This window comes from Ovis aries, chromosome 3 (assembly GCF_016772045.2).
Source record: "Ovis aries strain OAR_USU_Benz2616 breed Rambouillet chromosome 3, ARS-UI_Ramb_v3.0, whole genome shotgun sequence".
Classification (NCBI taxonomy): Eukaryota; Metazoa; Chordata; class Mammalia; order Artiodactyla; family Bovidae; genus Ovis; species Ovis aries.
Window position 1 is genome coordinate 163261048 of NC_056056.1, and position 27846 is coordinate 163288893.

Consider the following 27846-nt stretch of genomic DNA (forward strand, 5'->3'; position numbering starts at 1 on the left):
AACCTTGTTCCCCTCGTCCGCGCGGCCTCTGGTGCAGCGGCGGCGCCTCTAGTTCCTGCCGCAGCTCTCTTCCCTTCTTCCCTCCCTGGCAGATCCCCGAGTTCGCCCGCCATGGCTTTACTCACTGCGGCCGCCCGGCTATTCGGAACTAAGGTGAGCATCTAGGAGGGACCGTGCGGTTCCAGGGTGGGGCTGAGGCGACTGCAGGCCCTCAAGTCCGGGGTCTCCCTCCCCTACCCAGGCGCACCCCAGCGCGTCTTAAAGGGGCCCTGCGCTTGGCTGGCCGCCTGCCCTGCTTAGAGTTCCCAGGGCTATGTGCCTTCCGGCCCATTGCGGGTGAAGTGAGTGCTGCCCGCCCTGGCCTGAGGTCTTGGGCCGGTGGGGAGGCCGGGCCGAGCTGTCACCACGCGTGTCAAGGGTGGAAGAGGCGGGGCTGCTTGGCCTTGGAAAAAGGAGTGAAGAACATAGATGTATTCCACTGGGATTAGGGAAAGAGCCTGTTTGGAAGAAGGGGCTGGCTAAGAGAAGTGGCATGGGTGAGCAAATGTGCTCACTCTATCCTGGGCCCGAGCTGGAGCCGTGGCAAATTTCAGCTTCGACTGGGTAGAGAGGTCCTTGTCAGGTTCAGAACTGCCGGCTTCCTCTTCTCCAACCCAGTTATTTAAGCATTTAGTGACCAAGCATAGCAGTTCCTTCTGGAGGAATGCGACTCGGGTCCTCTTTGTCCTTGGGACTTTTGCAGTTACTCTATATAGGAGGAGCTTGGGTGGGGTGGAGGGCTTGTGTAGAACCTTCTGCGATTATCGCATGTGATTGGGGAAAACTCGTTCCTATAAACTGCAGGCTGATAAGTGAAGACAACTGGGCGGGAGATAGTAATTCCAAGGTTACATGACCGGTCCTACTACTTGCTCACTTAAGTTTTACTGTTGCTTTTAAGTCTGCTCTACCCAAGAAAGGTTCCTCTTTTGGGGGACCCCTTTACTTTTTAAAAATTTATTTGGCTGCAGTACACGGAATCTAGTTCCCGGACCAGGGATGGAATCCAGGCCCTCTGCATTGGGAGCATGGAGTCTAAGCCACTAGGGAAGTCCCATGGGGGGCCCTTTATTTGACTTTTGTTGTTGGGATCATAAGGAATATTGTTGCTTACACAATGTTTTCAATTTCATATTACCAAAATTACTGTTGTCTCTGGGTAACTGGGTCCTTTAAACAGAAAGACTGGTGTGCTGAGGGGTCCCAGCCTTCTAATCCAAACAGGGACAGTCCCACAAGTGACCTTGACTCTGGCAAAGAACTTACACTTTTTTCTGCAGTCGAATTAAAGCTGCCAGCACCTAAGGGGAGGAAAGGAAAAACCTAGAAAGGTTTTGGCTTACAGTGTGTTATCTTGAATGGTTGGCAGATAAGGTAAAGCCTGTAGCATTTACAGGTTTTTCCAGGTACTCAGCGGCAGCAGCACGGTGGAGGCTGACCATTTAGGAGATACTTGTCTCACTTGATGGTAGTTCCTTCCACTACCAGGGAACAGGGAAAGGAAACCTCTTGGGAAATGAAACAAGTTCTGGATAGTGTTTTGGCAGAATAGGAGATACTATAATTAGCTCATTCCAGAGCTGCTAACTACAGTTTGAAACTCCCTTTGGAATTTACATTTGAATTTAGTTTTTCTCTTAAACCTCTGGGGAAAGAAACCCAGAAAGTTTTTGAATTGACAAGGCAACCTAATTGTAGTGATCATTATTCTTTTGTTTACTTTCCTGTTGGACCTGAGGATCCTAGAAACCTGTATATTGGAAGCCCTTAGAAGGCTTTCAAACCCTTATAAAAAGCTCAACAGACTGAGGAGTGGAAACTCCCTGAGATCTAAGCAGTATAGCCAGAATACCAAGAAGTCTTTCAATCTGACAGCATTGCTAGCACCTGCCTGAACTTTCCAGATTAGCCTACAGCTTAATGGTGCTCAGTTTTTCTTCTGCTATTAAGGTAGGCTTTAGAAGGCAAAAATAGTCTTCTAGCCTATCACCTTGATTCTCAAAGTCAGGTGTAATTCACTTTTCTGAGAAAACTTTTTAACCTTGCTAGGAGACACAAATGCTAATAATTGTTCTGTTGTTCCACCCTGCCCACTGTCAGGTAATTTAATGAGCACCTGAGTTGAAGAGACCACCTCATTCAGAGCCTTAAGGTTATTTGACTTCTTGTTTATCTGAATGAATTTCTAGTAAGCAATGGCTTTAGTATTAGCTGTGGGTGCCTTCGCTTTGTGCTGTCTTCTCATAGGTGATCTGAGTTGGGAATTAGAGTAGATCCACCAATTAACTTCTGCATTCTTAATACCAAAGTGACAGACAGCCCTACTTCTTGTATTTTTGAGAATTATTCCTCTAAGCTGTTTGATAACTTTAGTTAAGTCAATCCAAAAGTGTTTATAGATTATTTCTAGACTTTTTCAAGACACTTTACAGCAAGCCCACACCACTACACATCTCTTCTGTAAATTCAAACCTGAAACTGGGTTCTACACAACTGAGTCAATTTGTGCTTTGAAATATTAGTTAAGCTTAAAGCCTAAAACTTGTTAAGGGCAAACTCTCAAACTTCTTTGATTCTCTCTACCCAAAGTAATGGCAACTGCCTGATGGCTTACTAGATGAATCAAAGATGAACAGTGGAGAGCGATGCCTCAGCCTGTGCTAGTGGTCGAGTGATTGTATTTGTTCTTCCTTGGGGTCTTTCGATTGGTAGTGTTGAATGCGTGGGTGTGGGGAGGCATTGACATAAGCAGGGATTAAGCAGGTAATCAGAAGGGAAGGCTGACATTCCAAGTGGGCAGAAGGCGGGAAACCAGACTTGGTGGAGCTTCCTAAAGCCACAGAGTAATTCCTTCTGCCCTGTTTTTGATGCCTTATGTAATAGAGTTGAATAGGATTTGAGTGAAATTAAAACCAGTAGAGAGACAACTTTAGCAGCAGATCTTAGGATCTGTTTTTCAGTTCTTCCATGAACTTGCCTGAATTCCTATACTTCTTTTAACAGAAGAAGTTATTATTTAAAAGTTATTATTTTAAAGATCTGTGAGTAAGTTCACAGTGCGCATCATCAACTGGGGTGGCTTGTTTACACTGCACATTTATGAATCCTATATGCAGATTCTGGATCAGCAGAGGTGGGGTGGGTCTGGAAATTTGTGTTTTTTCAAGTGTCTCAGTTGGCTGCTTTGGTGATCCCCTCCTGTTGGGCCAGTAAAGCCACATGCAGTCGTTTTTGGTTGTAACTATATTTAATATATATGTGTGCGTGTGTTTGGGCTTTTTTTTTTAAATTAGTGATTTTTTAAATAAATATGTATTTATTTGATTGCATCGGGTCTTAGTTGCAGTACACAGAATCTAGCACAGATTTTCTAGCTGTGTCACATGAGCTTAGTTGCTCCTTGACAGGTGGGATCTTAGTTCCTCAACCAGAGATTGAACTTGCGTCTTCTGTATTGCAAGGCAAATTCTTAACCACTGGACCACCAAAGAAGTCCCTAACTAGTGATTATTTTTAAATGACTTCAAAAGTAGCTATAGTCTGTTTTAGACTATTTTCTCTAGATAGGTGTTTCAGTTCAGTTCAGTCGCTCAGTTGTGTCTGACTCTTTGTGACCCCATGAATCACAGCACACCAGGCCTCCCTGTCCATCACCAACTCCCGGAGTTCACTCAGACTCACGTCCATCGAGTGGGTGATGCCATCCAGCCATCTCATCCTCGGTCGTCCCCTTCTCCTCCTGCCCCCAATCCCTCCCAGCATCAGAGTCTTTTCCAATGAGTCAACTCTTCGCATGAGGTGGGCAAAGTACTGGAGTTTCAGCTTTAGTATCATTCCTTCCAAAGAACTCCCAGGGCTGATCTCCTTCAGAATGGACTGGTTGGATCTCCTTGCAGTCCAAGGGACTCTCAAGAGTCTTCTCCAACACCACAGTTCAAAAGCATCAATTCTTTGGCACTCAGCCTTCTTCACAGTCCAACTCTCACATCCATACATGACCACAGGAAAAACCATAGCCTTGACTAGACGGACCTTAGTCGGCAAAGTAATGTCTCTGCTTTTGAATATCCTATCTAGGTTGGTCATAACTTTTCTTCCAAGAAGTAAGCGTCTTTTAATTTCATGGCTGCAATCAGCATCTGCAGTGATTTCGGAGCCCCAAAAGATAAAGTCTGACACTGTTTCCACTGTTTCCCCATCTATTTCCCATGGAGTGATGGGACCAGATGCCATGATCTTCGTTTTCTGAATGTTGAGCTTTAGGCCAACTTTTTCACTCTCCTCTTTCACTTTCATCAAGAGGCGTTTTAGTTCCTCTTCACTTTCTGTCGTAGGGTGGTGTCATCTGCATATCTGAGGTTGTTGATATTTCTCCCAGCAATCTCGATTCCACCTTGTGTTTCTTCCAGTCCAGCGTTTCTCATGATGTACTCTGCATATAAGTTAAATAAGCAGGGTGACAATATACAGCCTTGATGTACTCTTTTTCCTATTTGGAACCAATCTGTTGTTCCATGTCCAGTTCCAACTGTTGCTTCCTGACCTGCATACAGATTTCTCAAGGGGCAGGTCAGGTCAGATAGGTGTTTAGCAACTATTAAAGAACAATAAGAATTTCTCTGAAAGAAAAATTAGGATTCAGTTCTCTCCTAAGGCTAAATTGGTGTCCTTTGCAGTCTTCTTCATTGAATAATCAGCAAACCTTTAGAGAAGGGTCTGTTAGACAATGGGAGTTGGGCAGAATTATTAAGGGAATTCTTGTGAGTATGAAGGGCATCAGAGTACGAAATCTAAAGATTTCTCTGCTCAGGCTGTTGAATGGCCTGACCAAGTAGTGCAAGTAGACCTCCAGTATTACCCTTGTGAAACACAGATGTTAAATGGCTTTAGTTCTCTGACCTGGTTCTGGGGAGAGAGGAGTCTTTGTCCTGTGTGTGTTCGTTTTTACTTAATGCAAGTTGTTTCTTCTGCACTGGAAGCCTTCATAGCACAAGATTTTTCTTGCAGTTATTAGAGAATTGTGTTGTTTCATCAACTAAGCCAGTTCTGCTGGCTTGGCAAGCTCTGATCTTTTGTTAATGGACAAGGGCTCTAATAAAATCAGGAGCGTCTCTCACAAGATTTTTTAAAGTTAATTTTCAAATTGAGGTGTAGTTGATTTACAGTATTGCAGGTGTACAACATGGTAATTCACAATTTTGTAGATTATATTCCATTTATAAATATTATGTATTGCCTATGTTCCCTATACTGTACAACATATCCTTGTAGCCTATTTATTTTATACACAGTAGTTTGTAGGCTCACAAATTTGATGTTGGAGCTCCTGGGTATGTGCCAGGACATGTTCTGAATGTGTGTTTGATGGAGTATTGAAGGAAATTTGGCTTTTCCCTTGTAGAGTAAGGGTCCTAGATGTGGATCAGTGATGATAATAGGCTAAGAGGAGTAAGAGAGAAGTGACTACATTATTAAGTAAGTGCTTATCCAAATGGGATTCTACTGTTTGCAGAATCTGGGGGAGAAGGGAGTAGTTTTAATTGATTTTTGTTAAGGGATTTGGTCAATACCCTAAAGTATTATAAGCAAATCTTTGGCAGAATTTCCTGCATGTTTTATTTGTCCTTTTCCTCCCTTGGCCTTTTAAGATAGAGGTTCCCTTAATTGTATTTTTCCATCCTAGCATAGCACATTTGACAGCTGCAGCCCATTTCTATCAGTAATAGCCCCCTCACTAAAAGTTATTGGCATGCGATGGCAGCATGTGGAGTTTGAAAAAGCCTTTTAGTGATGGTAATTCCCACCACCCTGTAGAGAATTCTGGCAGACAGAAGCTGTGAGCCTGGCCCTTGTCTCTGGAAGTAGCTCTTACCATCTCTCCCCATGAAGCAGCTGACCTACTGAGGGAGATGATTCCCTGATTCACCTGACAGCTGCCTTTCCCATAGGATGACTCCGCACGTGGCACTAACCAGAAGCCAAAGCTCAGTTGCCACACCTCCAGAATTGGGGGGAGGAGCTAGGAGTTGAAAGTTCCGGGATGACTCAGAGATTTGTAAGCTGGCCTGTTCTGTGAGTATAGCCTGAATACACTGTACAGAAGCCATTTAGCAGCTTTCACTGGCAGCCAGGAGGTAGATGAGATGAGGTGTGTAGCCTAAGGTAGGACCGCCCTCTAACACCTCCTGCTGGTGTTAGATTATAGTTAGTTAAATTTGTTTCCTCTCCCTGAGACTCTTCTCTTAGTCAGGAGGCCCTTCAGAAAGTTGGGGCTTTATTTCCTGTTCTTCAGCTACAGGGAATTATTCAGACTTGACTGTCTTTTTCCTGGGATCCAGCTCCACGAGAGAGTTGTGACACAAGTTGGCAGGTAATAAGCCGACACATAACTAAGAAACATGCTTACTGATCTCAGCTATGCAGAAGGCACTGTTCTAGATGCTCTCAAGCAAATTATTTCATATAGTCCACTTGTCTACCCTGAAATTGGCTTTATTACCAATTCTGAGATGTCAAAATTGAAACTAGAAGTTAGGCCATAGAGCCATGGTAGCACAGCTGAATAGCAGCAGGACCTGGATCCAGGCCTTGACTCTTGAGAACACCACATCCTAGACTCTTGGCGTTCTCCCCCTGCTTCCTTGCTTAACGCTTTAAATCATGGTTGTTTCTCAAACTTAAATACTGTTCATAGGAATCAACCTAGTGAGTTTGTTAAACTACAGATTTGGATTCAATAGGTCTGAGGTGAAACTCAAGATTCTGCATTTCTGACAAGCTCCAGGTAACGGTAATATTGCTGGCCAGGCAGTCATATTTTTTAAATAGCAAGGTTTTTATGTACCTTTATATATATGTCCTTGTTGGAACCTTAGGGTCAGACTTCGGAGCCAAGTAGCTTGAGTGTTATCCTAGATGTGGAGAGGGAAAGGGAAACAGTAATAGTTTTGCTTTAGATGTCTCAGTTATTTAGTAATGGAGCTGGGACTGGAACCCGGATTTCCTTCCCTAATTCCAAGCCACGTGCTCTATCTTCTACATCATTAGGTAAAGTTATCCTAACCTGAATTTTTTCCAATATTCTCTCCATATTGATTGTTTTTAAAATCCGTCATATTTCTTTAGTTTTTCTTTCCCTCTAGGCTGCAGGGTGAGCTAAAATATGACTAAACTTGACATTAAAGAGTGCTGGAAAGTAGCCATACTATTTAATTTTCTGTGTTTATTAAATAACAAATACAGAGCCCTTGGTCCTGTGTGCCAGGCATGATCGTAAGTGCTTCATAAATATTGACTTAATTCACCCTCCTAGCAGTGCTTTGAGGTAGGTTCAGTTATATCCATTTTACAAATATTTTCTCAGGTCCTTTCTCTCTCCTCCTGGGACCTGTGTAATGCGAATGTTGGTGCATCTAATATTGTCTCAGAGGTCTCAGACTGTCCTCATTTCTTTTTTTCATTTATGTCTTCAAGCTCACTTATCTGTTTCTTCTGTGACACTTATTCTATTGATTCTTATTTAAGTTATTGTATTGTTTAACTTTCCTGGTGGCTCAGATGGTAAAGTGTCTGCCTACATTGTAGGAGACCCGGGGTCGATCCCTGGGTAGGGAAGATCCTCTGGAGAAGGAAATGGCAACTCACTCCAGTATTCTTGCCCGGAAAATCCCATGTACAGAGGAGCCTGGTAGGCTACAGTCCATGGCATTGCAAAGAGTTGAACACGACTAAACTTGTTGTTTATCTGTTTGTTGTTAAATATTTATAGTGTTGATCAGTGCCTCTTCTTTTTCCAAGATCTTGGATCATCTTTACTATCGTTACTTTGAATTCTTTTTCAGGTAGATTGTTTACATTTTAGAGATAAGGAAATTAAAGCACAGAAAGATTAAATGACTTGGCTAGGGTCACATAACCAGAGGTATAGTAGGAACAGAATATTCTACCTTCACTTTGGAGCTACATAGCCATGCTGTTCACACACTAGCATTATTTTTGCAAATTGGAGATCTGGCTAAGAAGTGTTGCAGATGGAGCTTAGGGACAGTTGAGATCAGCTCTCCTCAAGTACTTTGAGGTGCCTCATTAAATGGCAAAGACACGCTCTACAAAGGAAATTAAGACTTTGCTGGTGGTGGAAGTATGGTGATACTTTCCATCTGATGCCTTTAAATGATGTTGCATTTTTATGGCCTTGTTAGTTGACCTTCCACCCTTTTCTTTCTGATTTCCTTTTTTTTTAACCTTAAGTGAAGTAAAAAGAGAGGGAAGCTCATTGATTCTAGTAGTTTTCTTATAAGGGGAAAAAACTGTTTTTGTGAAATGTTCATACAGGCATATTGGTGGAATAGAGAGACCTCCATTCTGAGAGAATTTCATTTTCATCTTAAGATCAGGCTTTCATTCTGTCAGCTTAGCTTGGATACATTTTTTTTTCTTTTGCCTAAGATTTAACCTTACATTATTCTTACAATGTCTTCCTCTTGCCAGTGAAGTAACCAGCCATTATAGAAACTTAAAGATGTTTTAGAAGTGAAAAAATTATCATTATGGAGAGATTTCAACTTCTTTTTTCTCTCAGATGGTATAGCCATCTCCCCTATAGCCTCTTTAAAAGCAAACCCACATAACCAACTACCCACAATTCAAGGGTCTGCTGAGTGCTGATGTGGTCTCCAGGAGATGGGGCTTCTATAATAGGGGATCTGTGGGACCGTGGAGCATGGGATAGCTTGAACATGGAAAGTGCTGTAGAAGAGTAGTTTGAACCCACTCAAGGTTTTCCCTTGTTCACTTTTTGATGACTAGTAAGATAAAGGAAATAGGTATTTCCTGAGTGCTGGGTCCACTCCCATTCACCCCGTGTGGGATGAACAGGCTAAATAGCTATTTGTGCTGTGTACTTTCTGCCCAAATGGTCCTCAGTGAGCTAGAGGACATTCTTTAGAAATTTAATGAGAGGAGTCCCAAGCAGTCCTCATTAACAATTTGAGGGCTTCCCCCTTTGTTTTAGGGCCACATTAGCTTGCCTTGTGTTCTCTGAATTTAGCTTTGGATATTCTTGCCTGGGAAATCCCATGGACAGAGGAGCCTGGCAGGTTACAGTCCATGGGGTCACAAAGAGTCAGACACAACTGAGTGACTTCTCTTTCTTTCGATTCTTTTTAAAATAAAGTTTTCTGAAGGGTCTCTTCCCTTTTCATTTCTTCCTCCTGCCCCAGCAGAAAGAGGGGTATGAAATTCTAAAAGCCTCAGGCACTACTCAGTCTAACCTTAAGCATGTGATGTTTTGGAAGTTATACAATACCACTAGTTCAGATGATTTCTAGCACAGTCAGACAGCAATGCAATACAGTCGGCCCTTTTTATCCATGGATTTTGCACCTGTGAGTACAACCAACTGCGGATCGAACATGTTTTTTTAATTCCAGAAGGTTCCAAAAAGCAAAACTTTCACTTGCCATGTGCTGACTATTGGCATAGCATTTACATTGCCCTAGGTATTATAAGTAATTTAGAGATAACTTAAAGTATATGGAAAAATATGCATAGGTTATATACAAATACTACACCAGTTTCTGTAAGAAACTTGAGCTTCCTCAGATTTTGCTATCTGTTGAGGGTGGGGAGGTCCTGGAACCAATTCCCCCTTGAATACAGAGGGATGACTGTAGTTACTTAAAAAAGTGTCTCTAACCTTTTGCAAAAGGAGAGGTATAGACTTGTTGCATGGTGTGTGTGTGTGTGTGTGTGTGTACAGAGGGATGACTGTAGTTACTTAAAAAAGTGTCTCTAACCTTTTGGCAAAAGGAGAGGTATAGACTTGTTGCATGGTGTGTGTGTGTGATCTTTAGTTTGCAAAGTGCTCCCACATCCGTTGTAATTTAATCATCACAAGACAGCCCTGTGGGATATAGTGGGTATCAGCACCATTTTATAGATGAGGACCCTGGGGCTTATTTTTACTATCTAATTTATCTTCAAAATAATCTCATGAAGAAAAGCCAGCCTCCTTGCCTAAGTCCTTACAATTTGGTAGCAGTACAACTGGTTGTCTCTTTCAAAGGCAGTGTTGAACTTTCTGTTGCAACTCAGCAATCTTCATAGAAAGTTGTGTTTCTTGGGGAGAAAAAACAACTCTGTCTAAATATAGAAAAATATAGCCTAGCTACAAAATATGGAAGCAATCTAACTGTCCATCAAGAGAGGAATGGATAAAGATGTATGTGTTACATACACAATGGAATACTACTAAGCCATAAAAAAGAATGACATTTTACCGTTTTCAGCAACATGGATGGACCTGGAGTGTACCATGTGAAGTGAAATAAGTCAGAAAGACAGATGTTGTTTATCACTTACATGGAATTTAAAAAAGAAAACTAGTGAATATAACAAAAAAGAAAGATACAGATATGAGAATAAACTAATGGGTGCCAGTGGGGAGAGTGAAGTGGGGCAATAACTATAAATGGACTATAACCTTCAAAAATTATGAATCATGTTGTATACCTGAGACTTACAGAACACTGTACATCAACTATACCTCAATTTCAAAGAAAATTGTTTGGTACAGGTGTGTAAGTGATAAACTCTCAGGTTTTGTTTACCTGAAATGTCTTTATTTTGCCTCCTTTAAGAGTTTTTTCTTTCTCACCTGGGTATACAAGTCTAGTAATTTCTCTCAGTATGTTAAAGCTGATTTACCAGTTTTCTAGTTTCCATTGCTGTTGTTGAGCAGTCTGGTTGTTACTTTGTAGACATCCTGTCTTCTCCATGCTTTTTCCAGGAGCATTTCAGGTAGTGTTGTAAAAGGTTGCTTTCCCCTCTGGACTTTCCTAGACTGGAGAGATTGAAGTGCTGCCAAAGGACTAGGTGCTGAAGAGAGATTAGCAGCCCGGTCAAGGGACTGATCAGTTTCCTCGTTGCTTTTCTCAGGGCTCCTCAGAGCTACGGAAAGCTAGATTTTTGAAGGACTGGGTACTTTAACAACTGCCTCTGTGCCATTTCCGTTATGCCTAACAAAGCCCAGCCCTTAGAACCCAGGTGATGGGAGAGGCTCTTCGGGGAGTGCAGATGAAGCTGCTGCCTCCAGACTGGAAATTCTTTCCAGGTTGCTCAAGGCCTTATACAGCTTTCATATGTCAAACTGTCCACAGAGGCTAAAATAAAGAGAGAGAGGTTGAGTCATTGTAATTACTTGTTAACACTTAGGAAGGAGGATGATTGTATAAGCTTTTGTGTTTTTTTTGCAGAATGCATCCTGTCTTGTTCTTGCTGCCCGGCATGCCAGTGCTTCTTCCACGGTAAGGTTTGGAAAAGAGGACTGAGGATCATTGAGGCAGCTGGACCCTTGGGTGGGCTACCATCCAGGCTCTTATCATTATCCCAAGTGTCTCCTGGAGGTGACCAGGACTCTTGTTATAGCCATTATTACTACTGCTATTTTAAGATAGCTAAATCACTGTGGACATGATAAGGGCTGTGGGATTTTGGCTGGAAAGAGTAGCTCCATAATGTACTTCAACGAAAGTACCATTCTCTTCACTGACTATTCAAAATGTTCTGTCCCATAAAAGGAAATGGCTGGAGCTTATGGTACTAATTAGAAAATAGACTGTTCTCAAGTTTATAGTTTAGGGTATAGTAAGTGAAGTAAGTAAATTTACTTACTTTATAGTAAGTAAAGTAAAGTAAATTGTAAAGTAATTCACATACATCATCACTATTCATCTCCAAAACTTTTGTCTTCCCAAATTGAAACTGTATGCATTAAACAACTCCCCATTCCCTTCTTCCTCTGCCTAATTCTTTTACCCTCATCTATACAGAGCAGTTGACCAGGCTTCCCTGACAGAGAAAGCCAAATTCCAAAAAGCAGTCTTAACATATCAACTTTGCAGAAATACAATCAATATTTCGATTATCACTTAGCCTTTCTACTTCTCTTTTTAGAATTTGAAAGACATATTGGCTGATCTGATACCTAAGGAGCAGACCAGAGTGAAGGCCTTCAGGCAGCAACATGGCAAGACGGTGGTGGGCCAGATCACTGTGGACATGGTGAGGGCTGTGGGGTTTGCCTGGAAAAGGAGCTCGGCAACACACTGGGACAGAAGCACCACCCTCCTCACTGACCATTCAGAGCATTCTGCCCCACATGGGGAAATGTTGAAGCTAATGGTGTCTGTTAGAAATTAGACTGTTCTTTTCCACAGATTTCTTAGTTGAGGCTAACCTAATTCATGTACGGGAAAGGATGAATGAAGTTTCTATTACTTTTCCCAATCCCTCAGCTTTTGGGCCCAAGGTTCTCTGTCTCTGAATTGATCATCCAGTTAGACCATAGCTCTAGCTGGCCTTATAGAACAGCTTTAGGATGGTTTTTTCTTCAGTTCTGAGAATCTCAGCAGCTCAGATGATAATTTCATAACACTGTTTAGCCATTGATCTCCATCTTCTTTCACTATAGTCAATCCCATTCTGTTTACTTTGGTTGATGGGAATGAGGGCAGAAGAGTGGGCAGGAGAAAAAAATAACAAAAGGGAGCATAGGCAGAAACACTAAAGATAGTGATTTCTCAACTTAAAAAATTCATTTCCAGTGTTAGCAGTTTTCCTTTCAAAATTACATTCTATAGAAAGTTAACTCAGAAGTCTCCCAAAGTTTTGCAAGTCAGAGACTAAATTTCCTCCCCCAGATCCCATGAAGCTCTAACAAACTCTTGCCTGAATTACTTGGACAACTTGTTACATCCTCTTCTTTTCTATAGATGTATGGTGGCATGCGAGGCATGAAGGGATTGGTATATGAAACATCAGTTCTTGATCCTGATGAGGTAAGAGACCTCCTGTCGATCGCTAGTAATCACTGACTTTAGTGAGTTGTGCATACCATGGATTAAATCACTAAGGGTGAGGAGAACAAAATAGGGCACATACCTATATATTTTGAGAGGTGAAAATAGGTACATATGGAATAGCTGAAGAATAACTCTACCTTTTAAACATATCAACTAGTAAAAGTACAAAGCAAGAGTAAGTTACCTGAAGATTTACATTTTGAAAGTTGTAACTTGTTGACAGGTCTGAAGAAAGTGAGATCAGTCAATTTATGTTGAGTTGTAATCCTTATTCCTCTCCCTCAAGGGCATCCGTTTTAGAGGCTATAGCATCCCTGAATGCCAGAAACTGCTGCCAAAGGCTAAGGGGGGTGAAGAACCCTTGCCAGAGGGCTTATTTTGGCTGCTGGTAACTGGACAAATCCCAGCAGAGGAACAGGTAAGCAGAAGGACATTAGCCCTTCTCATTCCCCTCTTTTGCCATTTTCTAATCTCAAGCACTTCATATTATTCTGGTTATGGGCGGTAGTTTATAGAGGGGAAGGAAATCAGAGCAGAGTTCTGCTTTGTAAGTAGACTGGATTGAAATCTCTTGGATTTTATTTACTTGAAGTTAGTCTTTTCATTTTCTTTATTTTTAATTTTTTATTTTGGTCATACCAGGCAGCTTGTAAGATCTTTGTTACCATTTTGCAAGTTACTCAGAGCCAGAGATTCAACCCAGGCTCCTAGCAGTGAGAGTGCTGAGTCCTAACCACTGGGCCACCAGGGAATACTCATTCTCTTTTTCTCTCATTTTTCTCAATTTTGGCTGTGCTGTGCCGTGCCGTGCCATGCGCAGGCTTTCTCTAGTTGTGGCACACAGGCTCTAGAGCACGTGAGCTTCTCTGTTCTCCAGCTGCAGCATGTGGGCTTTGTTGCCCGGTAACATGTCCCCTGCATTGGAAGGCAAATTCTTAACCACTGGACCACCAGGGAAGTCCCCTGTTGTCTTTTTATTTGTCTTTTTTTCCCTTGTCTAGTGTTCTGAGCGATGTCTTCCTTTTCACAGGTATCTTGGCTCTCACAGGAGTGGGCAAAGAGGGCAGCTCTGCCTTCCCATGTGGTCACCATGCTGGACAACTTTCCCACTAATCTACACCCCATGTCTCAGCTCAGTGCAGCTGTTACAGCTCTCAACAGTGAAAGTACCTTTGCCCGAGCATATTCAGAGGGTGTCAACCGAACCAAGTACTGGGAGGTAGGAAACTTTGCTGTGATGATTGATGTTTGATAGAGATTCAAAGGACCTGAGTGTGAAGAAAGAAAAAGGAATGAAGAATCCTTAGGAAAATTATTACTACCCTGAGTTATGCCACAGATTTCGTTTAACAAAATTTTATTGTAGGCTTGCTTTTTATGGGTCATTGGAATTACAAAGATAAATGAAGAATACTTTCTATCACCAAGATTATTGATTTTAGTAAGGGTTATATACACGTAAAAAAAGAATCACAGTTTAGTAATTTTGCTATAATAGAGGTATGTACACAGCACTGTAGGAATATTGAAAAAGGTGTGACTTAATTGCAGGGTCCCTGAGGAAGGTTTCGCAGAGTAGACATACCCTGGCCCCAAAAGATCCTTTCTCCTCTTCTTCAAATGAGAACCTTTTTAAGTTGGAAGAATGGCACCTAAGGCAATTCTGAAATCTAGGAAGGACCAATTGCAGTCAGCCACAGTTTGGGCTAAGCCATCCAGGTAACTGTCAGGAGTGGAAGGGTAGTTAGTATCCTGGAATGAGGATGCAAAAAGCAAATGAGCTTTATTCTCTGAAAACACTGTGACTTTCACAGTTTGAACTCTGTTGTGAAAGTATGGGAAGATTGTTGGGCCTTGTCCTAGTGTGTAGGACACACTTCCTGCCCTCCTCTTTCCAATACCTCACAAATACTGTGTAAAGTACAGTTTATCTGGCTAGGTCTACAGAAGGACATTTCTTTTTGTTTGTTTGTTTCTTATTTAGAGACAGGTAGAATAGGAATGGAAAAGTCCCTTTTGGCAAAGCAGATGCAATTAAATGATTTTTGACCAGAAGGCCCCTAAAGAGTTCACTGTGAGTTCATACTATTCATAGAATAGTATGGCCCACTTGTCTGATGAAATCTCCTTGGGGTTTTGGCAAATCCCACTCCATTTGATTGGTCAGTGTTTACTCAGTACCAGCTGTGTATACAGAATTGAGTGCTGTTGAGGGAAAGAGGGAGAGAAGGTTTACAATTGACACTAGTCTGGTTGGCTTTGAGGAGAAAGGTATAGGAATGATGCAGACTAAACATCTCCACAAGGGTTTATTTATGAAGTCACAAATCAGCAGATTCAGAAGGCTGTATAACCTGAATTTATTGCTTTTCATTTTCTTTTTAAAATGCTGTTTCAAGTCATTGTTATCTGTGTGGGTCACCATAACAGAAAAGGTTAAATCAAGCCCAGGATTTCTCTTAAAACTTGTTTGTTAGAAACTGACCACTCAGGAGTGCCTGTTACTACTTATGATGCTGTTGCCTTGACGATTGTAGAGTTCTTCATGCTAAGATATTTCCCAGGTATCCTTCCAGGCTGCGTTGCTTCACACTGTCCTTTACTGAATCAGGAAGATGAATGTTCTCTGCTTGCTCTTGCCTCCGATTCAGTGTACAGGTATTGGTTGGTTGTTCTGCCACCTCTTGGGAGATGTCATTTGAGGGTGGCTGTCTTGAGGTAAAGATTGTATTTCAGGACTTTATCAACCTGGAGACTATTTATAAGCATTACGGATAAACCCGTCAGCCTCAGGGTGTGTGTCTAATAAAAGTTCATACTGAACAAAAGTTAGCTCGAGTAATTGCTCTAGTGGAACTTGGTGCCGTTTTGCTGCCACGTCTTGTATCTCTCTCAAAGGTCACTGAAGCACTGTTTCAATTTAGTTCTCTCGCTTAATTTAACCATTCTGCTTAAGTAGAGTTACATGACAGCATTCACCTGGTTATTTCTGTTTAAAAGTTTATGTTAAAGAGTACATGTGATCTAAGTCTCTTCTAGAATTATCACTTCATGCTGTTTTACATATATCTCAAGAGGATGATCTGCCTACAGCTTTCCTTCCATAGCAGTTTACATGACTTTAGGTCTTTTTGTAATTGACTTAACTTCACTTGTGACTAGGAGATTACTCTGCACAAGCTGTTTAACTGTGAGGTAGCCTTAAGATACTGTTGGATTGGGTAAAATTTGCAAAGTAGCTGACAGATCAGGTTTTTCTAGTAAGGCCTATGAACAATATGTGTAGGGTTTGACGCTGTTTATAGTAAAGTCATCATTCCAACACCTAACAAACAGCTCTTGAAAGCATCAGCTTGAATGCTTATACTCATCTGATTTAATCATCAGAACAACCCCATGGGGTAGACCTTACTGTTTATTCTCATTTTACTGAATGGCAAGGTTGAAGATGAGAGAAATAAAGTAGCATGCCCAGGGTCATGCAGCTAGTAGCTGGTGGAGACCAGGTTGAGAATTGAGTTTGCAAATGGCAACCCACTCCAGTACTCTTGTCTGGAGATTCCCAGGGATGGGGGAGCCTGGTGGGCTGCCGTCTGTGGGGTTGCACAGAGTTGGACACGGCTGAAGTGACTTAGCAGTAGCAGCAGCAGGGTCTCTTCACCATTAGTACTGACTCTTCGTTTTCTGTGTCTTCTTAATAATGATTGATAGCTATTAGTAATACAACATTGTAAATCAGCTATACTCCAATAAAATTTTTTTAAAAATGATTGCTTGCTAAATACTTGGCCAGAATTTCTCTAGCCCTAGAGATGCTGGGTCACAGTGATGATTGTGGCCAGTTGTGTTACCTTTATTCCAGGCAGTTGTGGTGGTGGCATGTTTTGTCCTTTTTTTTTTTTTCTGAGGGTTTAAAGATGAAGAATGAGTTAGTACCAGTAGCTAAGTAGCACCTCAGTCTTATTTATTAGCTTATTAAAGAAGAAATAAGGAGTTCTCTGTCAGTGTGTTTATCTATTGAATCTCTTGACAGTACAGCTTTCCCACTACAAAAAGCAGGGTAAAGATCCCACACTGTCAGACCTGGTCTGATACTAGCTGCTTCATAAACTTCATCCTCAGTGGTAGAGGTTGAAACAATCTTTTTGTAGTTTCTTTATGAATCGGTCATTCATACTTCACAAATAATTGTGAAAATTAGTACATAGTCCACAGATGCCAGTTGGCCTAGCTCAGGATCTTGTTGTTCTTGGCATTCTGCTAATCAGTCCAGGTCCCTTAGAGCTACATATCCTTGATGCTTACTTCTGGAAAACATCTACTTCCTTGGGGGATTTAAATCTGCAAGGAGGTGTGGTTAATAGTATGATTATCATGTAAGTAATCTCCTGAGAACTTGTGTTAGCTAAGTACTTCTTGCTTCAAGTAGCTTTTTAATTTTGGCAGTGTTCTCATTGAATCTTGGTGGCACTGACAAAATTCAATGCTGAGTACTTGAGTAATAGATGACTTCACATAGATTATCTCATTTAAGATACTTATTATAGAGTTTGTTCTTTGTTCCAGCAGAACTAACAGCTCATGACTTCTTACAGGAAGATTTAGCCAGTTAGCTTGATAGGACAGCACTATATAATATCATTCAACAAGTATTTCCTCCATGGTTCCTATGTACTGTGGCTGAAAGTAGAAATTTCTTTTTTTTTCCTTTGGCTGCAGGAACTGAAGCCAACCAGGAACTGAACCCAGGCCTCGGCAGTGAAAACACTGAGTCCTAACCACCAGACCACCAAGGAATTCCTGAATTTTTTTGTTACTAACAGAAAAAATAGGAATTCCCTAGCAATCCAGTGGTTAGGACTCTGCTTCCATTGCAGAGGACGCAGGTTCAGTCCTTGGTCAGTCAACTAAGATCCCATAAAGCTGTGCAGCATGGCCAAAAAAAAACCCTAATAAGTTCCTCCCTAGAGGAACTTAAAATCCCTATGAGAAGATAAAATTGAGACATAAAAGTTGAGCAAACCATTAACATCACAAAAAAACCAGATGTTATATGTTTCTCTTAATAAATGAACATAGCACTATTTATCAAAAAGTCTTGCTAAAAAAAAAGAAAAAAAATTGAACCTGAATCTGCTCAAGCCTCTATCTCTGTATCAGTTTGTCAGAAATAAAATGGACAGAGGGACATGTTAAATGACATCACAGGTATATAACCAGCAAAATATAAACTAAGGGAAATTCTGCAGAACAAATGAGGCTGATTTTCCACAAGTAAATTGCAAAGTTAAAAAAGGACAGCATAAGAGGGAACTTAAATTGATTAAAAACTACTTCAGAGACATCAGACAATTGTAATGTGGGCTATTTTTCAGTAAAACAAACAAATGAGGGGGAGCTTTAATCAATGAATGAGGTGTAGAGGGATTTCAATACTGATTAGTTAATGATATTTAAGATTTGTTAAATTTTTTTTCAGTGGGATAATGGTTTTGTGATTTTGATTATGAAGGATCTTTATCTTTTAGAGATACGTGCCTAAATATTTACATGTTATACATGAGATATCTGGATTCACTCAATAATTTGGGAGATGAGAGGGGAAAGTAAGGGTATAGATGAAATGAGCATGGCCATGAGTTAATAATTTAAGCTAGATGATGCTTATTAGCTGAGTGGGTAACTTTGTGCCCCAATTTTTACAAATGAGGGATATGTTACCTTACAGGACTATTGTAAGAAAAGAAAAAACTGAAAATAATCTATTTAGCACAGTACCTGTTATATTTATAAGTGCTTTAAAAATGGAAGCCTTTGTTAATAACTAATGATTGAATGTCACTGTTTGACCCTTAGCATATATGGTGAATTTTCTTTAAAAGATGGAACATAGAATTATTAAATAACCTAATGTCTTAGCATATTCTTTGAGTGCAAAGTCATATAGTGGAAAAGATCATGTTTAAACATGTAAGCGTTTGAAATCTGACTTTGGCGTTGACTGAATGCTCTGAGGTTCAGTTCCCTTTTCTGTAAAATGAAGGTCATTATATATTTTGTAGAATGGAGAAAAATTGGGAATTTTATTTTAATATACACGGGATACCATGTGTAACTCCCGTGAAGCAGCGCGGGGTCATAACAGTTACTCAGTTACATGGTCATGCTGTTACTCCATATCTAACCACCCAGCATATAATCCAAATATCCGTATCAATCCAAGAGCCCAATCCATGGAGAAGAGACACCATCCCTGCCTAACTCTTCTTTGTTGATAATTCCTCTTCTTTTTTCTCCATTTTCCTTTTCTCACCATCAGTTGATTTATGAAGACTGTATGGATCTGATCGCAAAGCTTCCTTGTGTTGCAGCAAAGATCTACCGGAATCTGTACCGAGAGGGCAGCAGTATTGGGGCCATTGACCCTAAGCTGGACTGGTCCCACAATTTCACCAACATGTTAGGCTATACTGATGCTCAGTTCACGGAGCTCATGCGCTTGTACCTCACCATCCACAGGTGAGGGAGACCCAGCCACCAGATTGCTGGATTGGTAGTTAATATCAAGAGAAACTCCTTGGGACTTCCTGGAAGTCCAGTGGTTAAGACTCCACACGTCCACTGCAGAGGGTGTGGGTTCAATCCCTGGTCAGAGAATTGAGATCCTGCATGCCGCACAGTGCACCAAGAGAAAAAAAAAGGAAAAGCTCCTTAACATTCTCATCTTTTGGGAACAGGTGGTAGGCAGCAAGGAGACAGAAACACAGAATATGGAATGATACAAAGCATGAAAGGGGTCTGGTAAAGGCACAAGAGGTCTAGTGAGATTACTATAACCACACTAAGAATAAGCTAGTGCTTCTAGCTTGGAGAAGGAAATGGCAATCCACTCCAGTACTACTGCCTGGAAAATCCCATGGACAGAGGAGCCTGGTAGGCTACAGTCCATGGGCTCGCAATGAGTCGGACACGACTAAGCGACTTACTTCACTTTCTTTCACTTTTCTAGCTAGGAAAAGTTACTAGCTGTTCACTTTAGATGAGCCCTTTGGCTTCCCAGGAGCTCCCTCTTCTGGCCATTGCTGTTAAAGCTTCAGTGAAAGTCAGGGAGCATGGCACACAGGCTGGGCATCATTAACCAGTAACCTTTCCAGCTCTGTGGATTAGTGAACAAAGGCTGATAATAACATTGGGACATCTCTTACAAGAGCTTATGTATAAATGACTGGCTCTAGGCTGGTGTGAACCCATAGCTAGGCAAGTATGTGATAGTAAGAGAACAGCAAGGTCCCTGTTAGCATAGTCTGCCCCGTTTTTCTCCTTTCTCTGGGCCTTGATTCTCCTTTCTTACTTCCCCACAGTGACCATGAAGGTGGCAACGTAAGTGCCCACACCAGCCACTTGGTGGGCAGTGCCCTTTCAGACCCCTATTTGTCCTTTGCAGCAGCCATGAATGGGCTGGCAGGGCCCCTGCATGGACTGGCGAATCAGGTAAGACTCTTCTTCTGCTACATGGTTTTCTCACTGACATGCTTTTGTTTCTGATCCTGGCATTCTCTCCTGGCGGATACATTGACATTTATTCTCTAACCCTTCCCCATAGGAAGTGCTTGTTTGGCTGACACAACTTCAGAAGGAAGTTGGCAAGGATGTGTCAGATGAGAAGTTACGAGACTACATCTGGAACACACTCAACTCAGGACGGGTGAGCAGAGATACTCAGCAACTAAGGAAGACACTAAGACTAAAGTTCAATAAATTGAAAGAATGAAGGAGAAAACAATGAGATAACTCCCTAAATTAGAGGAGATTTCTTTTCCATTTGTCTGCCCTGAAGAATTTAGAAAAGGCAAAAATTTCTGCCTGAGAATACAACTGGTTTTCCCCCGACCCCATCCTTTGCAGGTCGTCCCAGGCTATGGCCATGCAGTACTAAGGAAGACTGATCCGCGATACACCTGTCAACGAGAGTTTGCTCTGAAACACCTGCCTCAGGACCCCATGTTTAAGCTGGTTGCTCAGCTGTACAAGATTGTGCCCAATATCCTCCTAGAGCAGGGAAAGGCAAAGAATCCGTGGCCCAATGTAGATGCTCACAGCGGGGTGCTGCTCCAGGTGAGTCCTCCCTTCCCTGCTTTCCTCTAATTTATACCATCCCCTACTGTTCTCTGCCATGCACAAAATCAACTCCCTAGTCAGAGCCAGGACTCTCCCACCTCCTTCCTTAACCCTGTGGATAAAGTTGCCTGTGGTGTAGAAAGTGTGGGCTGGAGGGAAGGGATGATGATTTGCTTTCAGAATCCAGTTGCTATACTTTTCCCAGTCATTTCTATTTAAGGCTAACTGGGTTAAGGCTTTTAATCACCCTGGACTTGTACATGCAGCTACCTGTGGGCCTTTAATACTTTTTCTCTTTTACCTTACAGTACTACGGCATGACGGAGATGAATTACTACACAGTCCTGTTTGGGGTATCACGGGCACTAGGTGTATTAGCACAGCTCATTTGGAGCCGAGCCCTAGGCTTCCCCCTAGAGAGACCCAAGTCCATGAGCACAGACGGTCTGATGAAGTTTGTGGACTCTAAGTCAGGGTGAAACGAAGACGGGGAGGAAACTATCCACCAGAGAGTGAGGGATCCTTAAAAAAAAAGTATACTTTTGTTTCGGGGCTTTTAAAGACTTAAGATTAAATTGTATCTGAGGCACTGATCATAAGTTTGAGGTTAAAATATAAATTAAGATTTTTAAAAGAAGAAAAGCAACCCCTTCTCCCCTGACCAGCCCCTTCCCCTGCCTGGTGTGAGTTGCCGTCAGCTGTAGGATGACCGGGACTAACGCATGTAGCGTGGGCTAGGTTTGCCCTCACCCCCATCTTCAGAGTGAGAGCCTGGCTCCTCTTCCCCTAGGTCAAAGCTGGGTGCAGAGAATTTGCCGTCACTTCAGAGCTTTTGGTTTTACTCTGTCCACCCTTTAACAGGCCAGCAAACCAGGACTCTGCCCCTTCTGTTTCCATAGGAATCATGTTGGATTGTCAGCTGTGCTAAGCCCCATTAACCTCTCCCATGCACACAGACACTTCCTAGCAAGATCTATTGGTGATGCTGTGGCCTTTTTGTTGTTGTTGTTAAGCTACCAGATGATCATAAAGGCCATGGTATATCTTGTGACTGGCAACCAATATTTGGTTTTTATTTTTCTTTTTTAAAATTATCCTATTAAAATTAAGATCTAGGAGTGTTCTATTCCCCATTACTTGAATACTCACCTCTTTCCAGATTTTCTATACCTGCTGCACCTCAAGCCAAGGTTGCTGTGGACCTTCCCGTCTTGGTCCTTCCTAGAGACCTCTTTTCAGCAGGTATATACAGCACTGTCTAATATGTGGTCTTTCCTAGTTATTTGGCTTTATCAGTGCTTAATGTGAACTAAGTTTTTACTTCCTTGGAACACAAACCACTACCCTCTGACCTTTTTTTTTCCCCTTTAATATGCTATGGGCTATAGAACAGGGACTTAGGAAAGACCAGCATGATATCTTCATGGCCTGATCCCAGGAGTACTAGTACCTCTTTCTGAACAGGGAAATGATTTTTAAGATTGGACATGGCCTCCTTTGACTATCAGGTGCTGGGGCTGAGGACATTAAAAATAGTAAACCTCCCTCCTCATCCCCTGCCACAAGCCAATATCCCTTTATTTATCAAGGTTCTTATCCTGTCCCTTCTCCAAGAGCTCACAGTACACTGTTTGTTTTAGAAGCCCCATATGCACAGGTTTCAAGTGACTCAGAAGGTTCTACTGCCTTTTTAAGAAAGGATTAAAAATACACTCCTGCTGTGCCCCCTTCCTCCCTTGCAATTCCTGCCTGTGTTTGTGTGGATCCCTAATCCCCAGAACCATGCTGTTGAGATGGATAATACTGTCTGTAAACCCTTGGGTAACTGTCACGATGCAGACTTCAGGTTGTTCTGTATAAAATGCAAAATAAATGTTTTTATTAACAATGCTTGAGCCTATTAAATGAGGCCTGGAAGAGTCTCCATTCTGAGGTAAGGAGTCTGGCTAGCAAGATCCTAGATTTAGTAGGTTATAAGTTATCCTGTGCATCACTTTATCTTTAGGCATGTTTGGCACTCACCCTAATCAGAAGACAGGTTCCCTGTGAGATTTCCAAAGAAGATTGCTGCTGTCTTAATGGTTAGAAGTCCTTGACCTTTAGCCCCCATCCTTCCTAAATTTGTTGTAAAGTAGAACACTCAAGGACTAGAGCCGAGACCTCACAACTGCTTAGGTGACTAATCCAAGGAAGCTGGTCCAGCCCAGTGGGTGAAAGGAAACGATACCAAGGGCAGTTAGGGTAGGACAGCTAGCTGACTCTGGATCTGACCCTCCAGAGGGCTCTGGAGCTTTGTGGAATGCCGATTCTTCTTTGCTGCCTCCCTTACAGATCCCCCAGAATAAGAGGTGGTCTGGAGGGCATCAGTTATATGGGAGGTCTGAGACCAGATTACTGTGTCCTGAGACTCCTGCTGCAACTGACCTTCTGAAAAAGTCTATAAATAGGCAAGGGAGTGGGTACTAGGTCCTGGCTTGTAGAATGTGCTACTATAGTTAGCAGGGACGCTATGTCCAAGAGGCCTTCTTGCACCTTCACTCCCCTAGGGAAGGAAGCCATTACTTCCTTCTGCTCTGCTCTATCTACATTATTCCCCCAAGAAGCAATATAAAAAAGCCAGATTCACACTGTCATAATTAATTTATTGAAATTTTATAAAAACTCAGGCCAAGTAGAAGACAGCCCAGGAGTACAACTGTTCAGTGCTCTTTTGTTCCTTGGCCCTGTGGCACTGATGGCTGAGAAAGTCCCTTGCTCTCCACTAGCCAGGCAGCATGGAAGTGAGGTCATAGGGATTTTAAGCTGGGGCCAGATCTCAGGCATCTCCTGAGGCATTTCAGGCAGGCAAGGTTACTGACCACCCAGTAGCTCTGTGTCAGAAGAAAGAGTTCAATTTCTTCAGTCCTAAGAAAAGCTGCTTTCTTCCCCTGGTCAGACATTAAGGCACCTTGACAAGAGTTCAGAGATGACCGCGCAGCCCCAACTATAATTCAGTGTAAGAAGGTGGCAGGCTTCAGGCATATGGTGCTCTCAGGATAACCCTGACCCTTTCCTAAGCATGTCTCCTTTCCATGCCTCCTTGCCTTTTCTTTCCCCCAGCATTTCTAGCCAGCTCAGAGCCCAATTTGGGGGGATTTGAGAGGGAGAACAGTAATATGAACATGGACTCTTCTCTCAGATTGGAACAGGAGCCAAATAAATAAGAAAATTGGGTGGCGGGGGGGGAGGCGAGGCTAGGGAATAATCCTTTGCCTCAAGCCTGGTGCACCTCATGAAACATCAGTTCACGGGGGACAGCTGTTTCTGGACCAAACTTGGTTGCTGCCCGGCGCTCGAAGGCAGCGACATTCTTTTTGACAACCTCATCAAAAAAGATGGTGGCCAGCTGGGAGTGCAGCAGAGAGCGAAATTCAAAGGAAATCTGGGAATGGGTAAGAGACAGTCAGAAACTCTTCAAAACCATGTTGGATAGTCCCTGACCAAATGCAAGGGTACTCTATTCAGTGCCTTTTCCTCCCCCCGCAACTCCTGTTCCTTAGATCTCAAAAGCCCTAGGACTGAGTACAAAGTACAAGTATGATACAAGCTCACCCCTGTAGAGAGTGTCATTGACTTGGGAAGTAACTGTCATAGTACCTCGGCTTAGCCCCCACAACCCAGTTGTAGCCCTATGTAGCCTCGTGACTCACCGAAAAGTCCACAGTGCAAGTTCGAGGATAGGCAGGAATTCCAGGGCTGAATCGCCAAATGGTCTCTAAGTGGTTGAAGAGCTTGCCATCAGTGCAAACAGCCTAGAACAGGACAGGTAGTTAATATTCCAGTGGAATGAGACCTACATCAGGTGTAGGAAGCTATACTAAGGAACTGGAAGCCATTTTCCTTTCCTTCAAATATTAAGGAAATATCTGACACATGGAGATAGAAAAATCATAAGGAAAGCCAAAATAGCCCTTAAATGTAAAAATGCCACAGAACATAACAAAACTTCCTGATCAGTCACTCCCAACCAGGCCTCACCTTGACCATATGAGGTTTGACCATGGAAACGGCAGAAGTGTAACGTTCCACAACAGGTGGAAAGCCAACCTCCAACTGGGCCTTCAAGTGACCTTTGCGGCTGGATACCACCAAAGACTTCTTACACCAGGGCACAAACTCACGATACTCCTGGACATTGGCTACCACCTCGTACATCTCCTGCATTGAGTACCTAGGGGAAGGAGTCACAGAGGCCAAGAAGCTGCCAGTTGGCTCAGGTTCCTCCTTGCCATAGGCACCCTCCCCTCATACCTTTGCCCACCAATCATGTACCTTCAGAAACTAGAGATCCCAAATAAGCCCCCATGAATGATTTTGCAAAAGCAAATGTCCAGATTTCCATGATGTTAATGCATCTTAAGTCTTGCCATTTAGAGAGTGTTTTTGCATTTACTATCTATTTTGATCCTTAAAAGAGTCATGTCCAGAGAACAGGGATGACTGGTGATTCACACAGGGACGCAGATCCCAGCTCTATAACTTTGTGACAAAGTGACCCTAGGAAAATTATTGTCTCCATTTATCTTCTCTGCAAATCATAAGTAATAATAGTAATTATTTGTTTGTTGAGAGGATCAAATGGGAAAATCTGATAAAACACCTAAACAGCCTAACTACTAGCAATAGTTAAGTGTTCAATAAGTGTTAACTCCTATTTTCTTAGAATACCTAAAGTCAGGTCAGCAAAACAATAATACCCTATTGTCTTATGTTGTTGTCCAACTCTAGTCAAGTTTCACAATGTACCTACACAGCAACCAAGAAGAGGGGAATTAAGGTTGGGAGGCTGCCGGAGGAGGGTAAAGGATCAGTAATACCACTGGGAAGAGTGGGATGGCCAGGGATGAATCTTGCCCACTATGGCTACCCTTACACTCTACCCTGGACATGGTGTTTTGTTTGTCGGGAAAAGGAATGTGGGGGGATACTGGACAGGAGAGGATGCTCACCCCATGATCCGACGCTCAGAGTAAGCCTTTCGCTTGTTGGTGAAGGGGGCAGCAAAGCCCATGAAGGAACGGCTGGGAGGTAAGCCAGACTCAGTCGCCAAGACCTGGGCAGCCCGGGGCAAGAAGAAGATGCAGGAGATCGGAAATCTAAGGCCAAAAGGAAAGGAGAGATAGTCTCAAGATTCTTTCCTTGTGGTCCTCAATCATTCTCAGGTGCAGAAGAAGAGGGGAGCATCCCAGAAGGAAGGTCGTCCAAACCAGCTTTTCCCCTAGCACCTGCTGTAGCCCGCCAGGCTCCCCGGCCAGGCAGTCACGAGTGCGAAAGGTCGAGGGCGGCTGAGGACAGTGCCGAGGGAGGAGATGGGAAAAAGAGGGGTGCGTGCGAAGCTCCAGTTGCCTTTGACTGGAGGCTACGCTTCTGCTGAAAGCAAGGACTCCCGGGATGCCTCACAGCCCCCGGGGCCTCGCAAGCCGGCGGATGCCAGGGCACCCGCGACGAGGAAGATGTGGTTGGGCACTCACCTCGGGGACTGCCTCGCGAATAATTTGCAAAAGCATTTCTCCAAAGCAACACATTATACCCCAGGGTATGATCACCGCCGCCCTCCCACCGCGCTTGCAGTCAGAGTTGCAACTCTCGGGGTCCTGGGTCCTGGGTGACCCCCTCAGCTCCAGCGCGGACATCCGCACCTCCCTCTCACCTCATTGGTCCCGGCGGTCGCGGAGGGCCCGGGGGCGGAGCCGGGCGCAACGAGAGGCCGCAGCAGCCCCGGGCCGCGGCGCGCGTCCCGGCAGGGAGTCGCCGCGCGCCCGCCGAGGCCATGCGCGCGACCCTCCCTTGCCCTCTCTGCTCTGATAGCGGCCGCGCCCTCCTCACTCCAGAGGGAGAGCCGAGGATTAGCCGCAGTCGGGCAGGTTCAGGGCCGGCGAGGGCAGGGGCGGCGCGGGGTGGTGGCTGTTCTCGCCCAGCTCCCGCCCGGGCGGCCGGATAGCCTAGAACTGAAGCCGCTATCGCCGCTCCCGCAGCTCCCAGTACCCCCACGTCACGCCGTTGCCATGGCTCGGGACCGGGAGAGGGGGGAAGTAAGGGGACCACGCGGCCTGTCGGGAGATGTAGTTTCACACCTCTGGCGAGAAAGGGCGAGGGCGCTGGAGTGGGTATTTGAGAAGCTGCAGACATGGCCCTGTGGAGGGAGGTCAACAGGCAAACTACTTGCGGGGTCTGATCACGGGCCTGATACATAAACACAGAGGTGGCTTAGTGGCCGTGTCAACAGCAGATACCCTCGGTCTTCTGCACGTCTCTTAGAGCCTGTACTATCTATATTTTGCTTTGTTTATAGTTAGAAGTTCCATTCATCTTTAAAGCCAGCATAGCGCATAGTGCAGTGCTTTGAGACAGAAAATTAATGTTCCAAGATCTGGGCTAAGACTTTGCATCATTTTCTGTTAATAATTACAGAAAGCAGTGGAAGTGAGAAGAACCAGACTTACTTTTATAGTAGATAGAGAACCATCTTTGCCTGGAAAAGTGTGCACTTGATAGAGGTGAGACTTCATGGGCCAGGAAATATCACTACACTGCTTTCAGTCCTAAACAAGGGTAGAAAAAGTGTCCTTGATAAAAGTGGGGAGAACAGATGAAAAAGAGAGAAATCAACAGTTAGAGACTAGATCTAGGTGGGTGCAAGAACCCTTGCAATTCTCCCTCAGCGGAGTAAAGGAAGGACACTTTAAGAACAGTGGTGTCTGCTACTGCTGCATTTAAAGATGTTTACACAATTACAGTGCAACTCCCTTCTCTGCTTTAGTCTTGAGCGTAAATCTTTAGTCCTGTT

The 27846-nt window shown here is 43.2% G+C and overlaps 2 protein-coding genes across 6 annotated transcripts; one reads left to right on the plus strand and one right to left on the minus strand.

The window, feature by feature from the left end:
• On the plus strand, positions 1 to 22908 carry CS (citrate synthase). Its single transcript, XM_004006584.6, has 11 exons — positions 1 to 153; positions 11295 to 11345; positions 11995 to 12102; positions 12813 to 12878; positions 13189 to 13320; positions 13933 to 14121; positions 19222 to 19421; positions 20264 to 20393; positions 20506 to 20607; positions 20808 to 21017; positions 21329 to 22908. The coding sequence occupies exons 1-11, from the start codon at positions 112 to 114 to the stop codon at positions 21497 to 21499; spliced, it is 1401 nt and encodes a 466-aa protein (XP_004006633.1). The 5' UTR covers positions 1 to 111; the 3' UTR covers positions 21500 to 22908.
• COQ10A (coenzyme Q10A) lies at positions 15239 to 27009 on the minus strand. Of its 5 annotated transcripts, none has more exons than XM_027967584.3 (6): positions 26710 to 27009; positions 26009 to 26155; positions 25038 to 25230; positions 24710 to 24811; positions 16754 to 16805; positions 15239 to 15614 (listed from the first exon to the last, which is right to left on the minus strand). In XM_027967584.3, exons 1-6 carry the CDS (start codon positions 26829 to 26831, stop codon positions 15550 to 15552), a joined length of 681 nt encoding a protein of 226 aa, XP_027823385.1. In that variant the 5' UTR covers positions 26832 to 27009; the 3' UTR covers positions 15239 to 15549. The 5 variants fall into 5 exon arrangements, with proteins under 5 accessions (XP_027823385.1, XP_027823386.1, XP_027823384.1 ...); XM_027967585.3 differs by having other exon boundaries at positions 15239 to 16613; XM_027967583.3 differs by having other exon boundaries at positions 15239 to 16805.
• Positions 27010 to 27846: the final 837 nt, after the last annotated feature.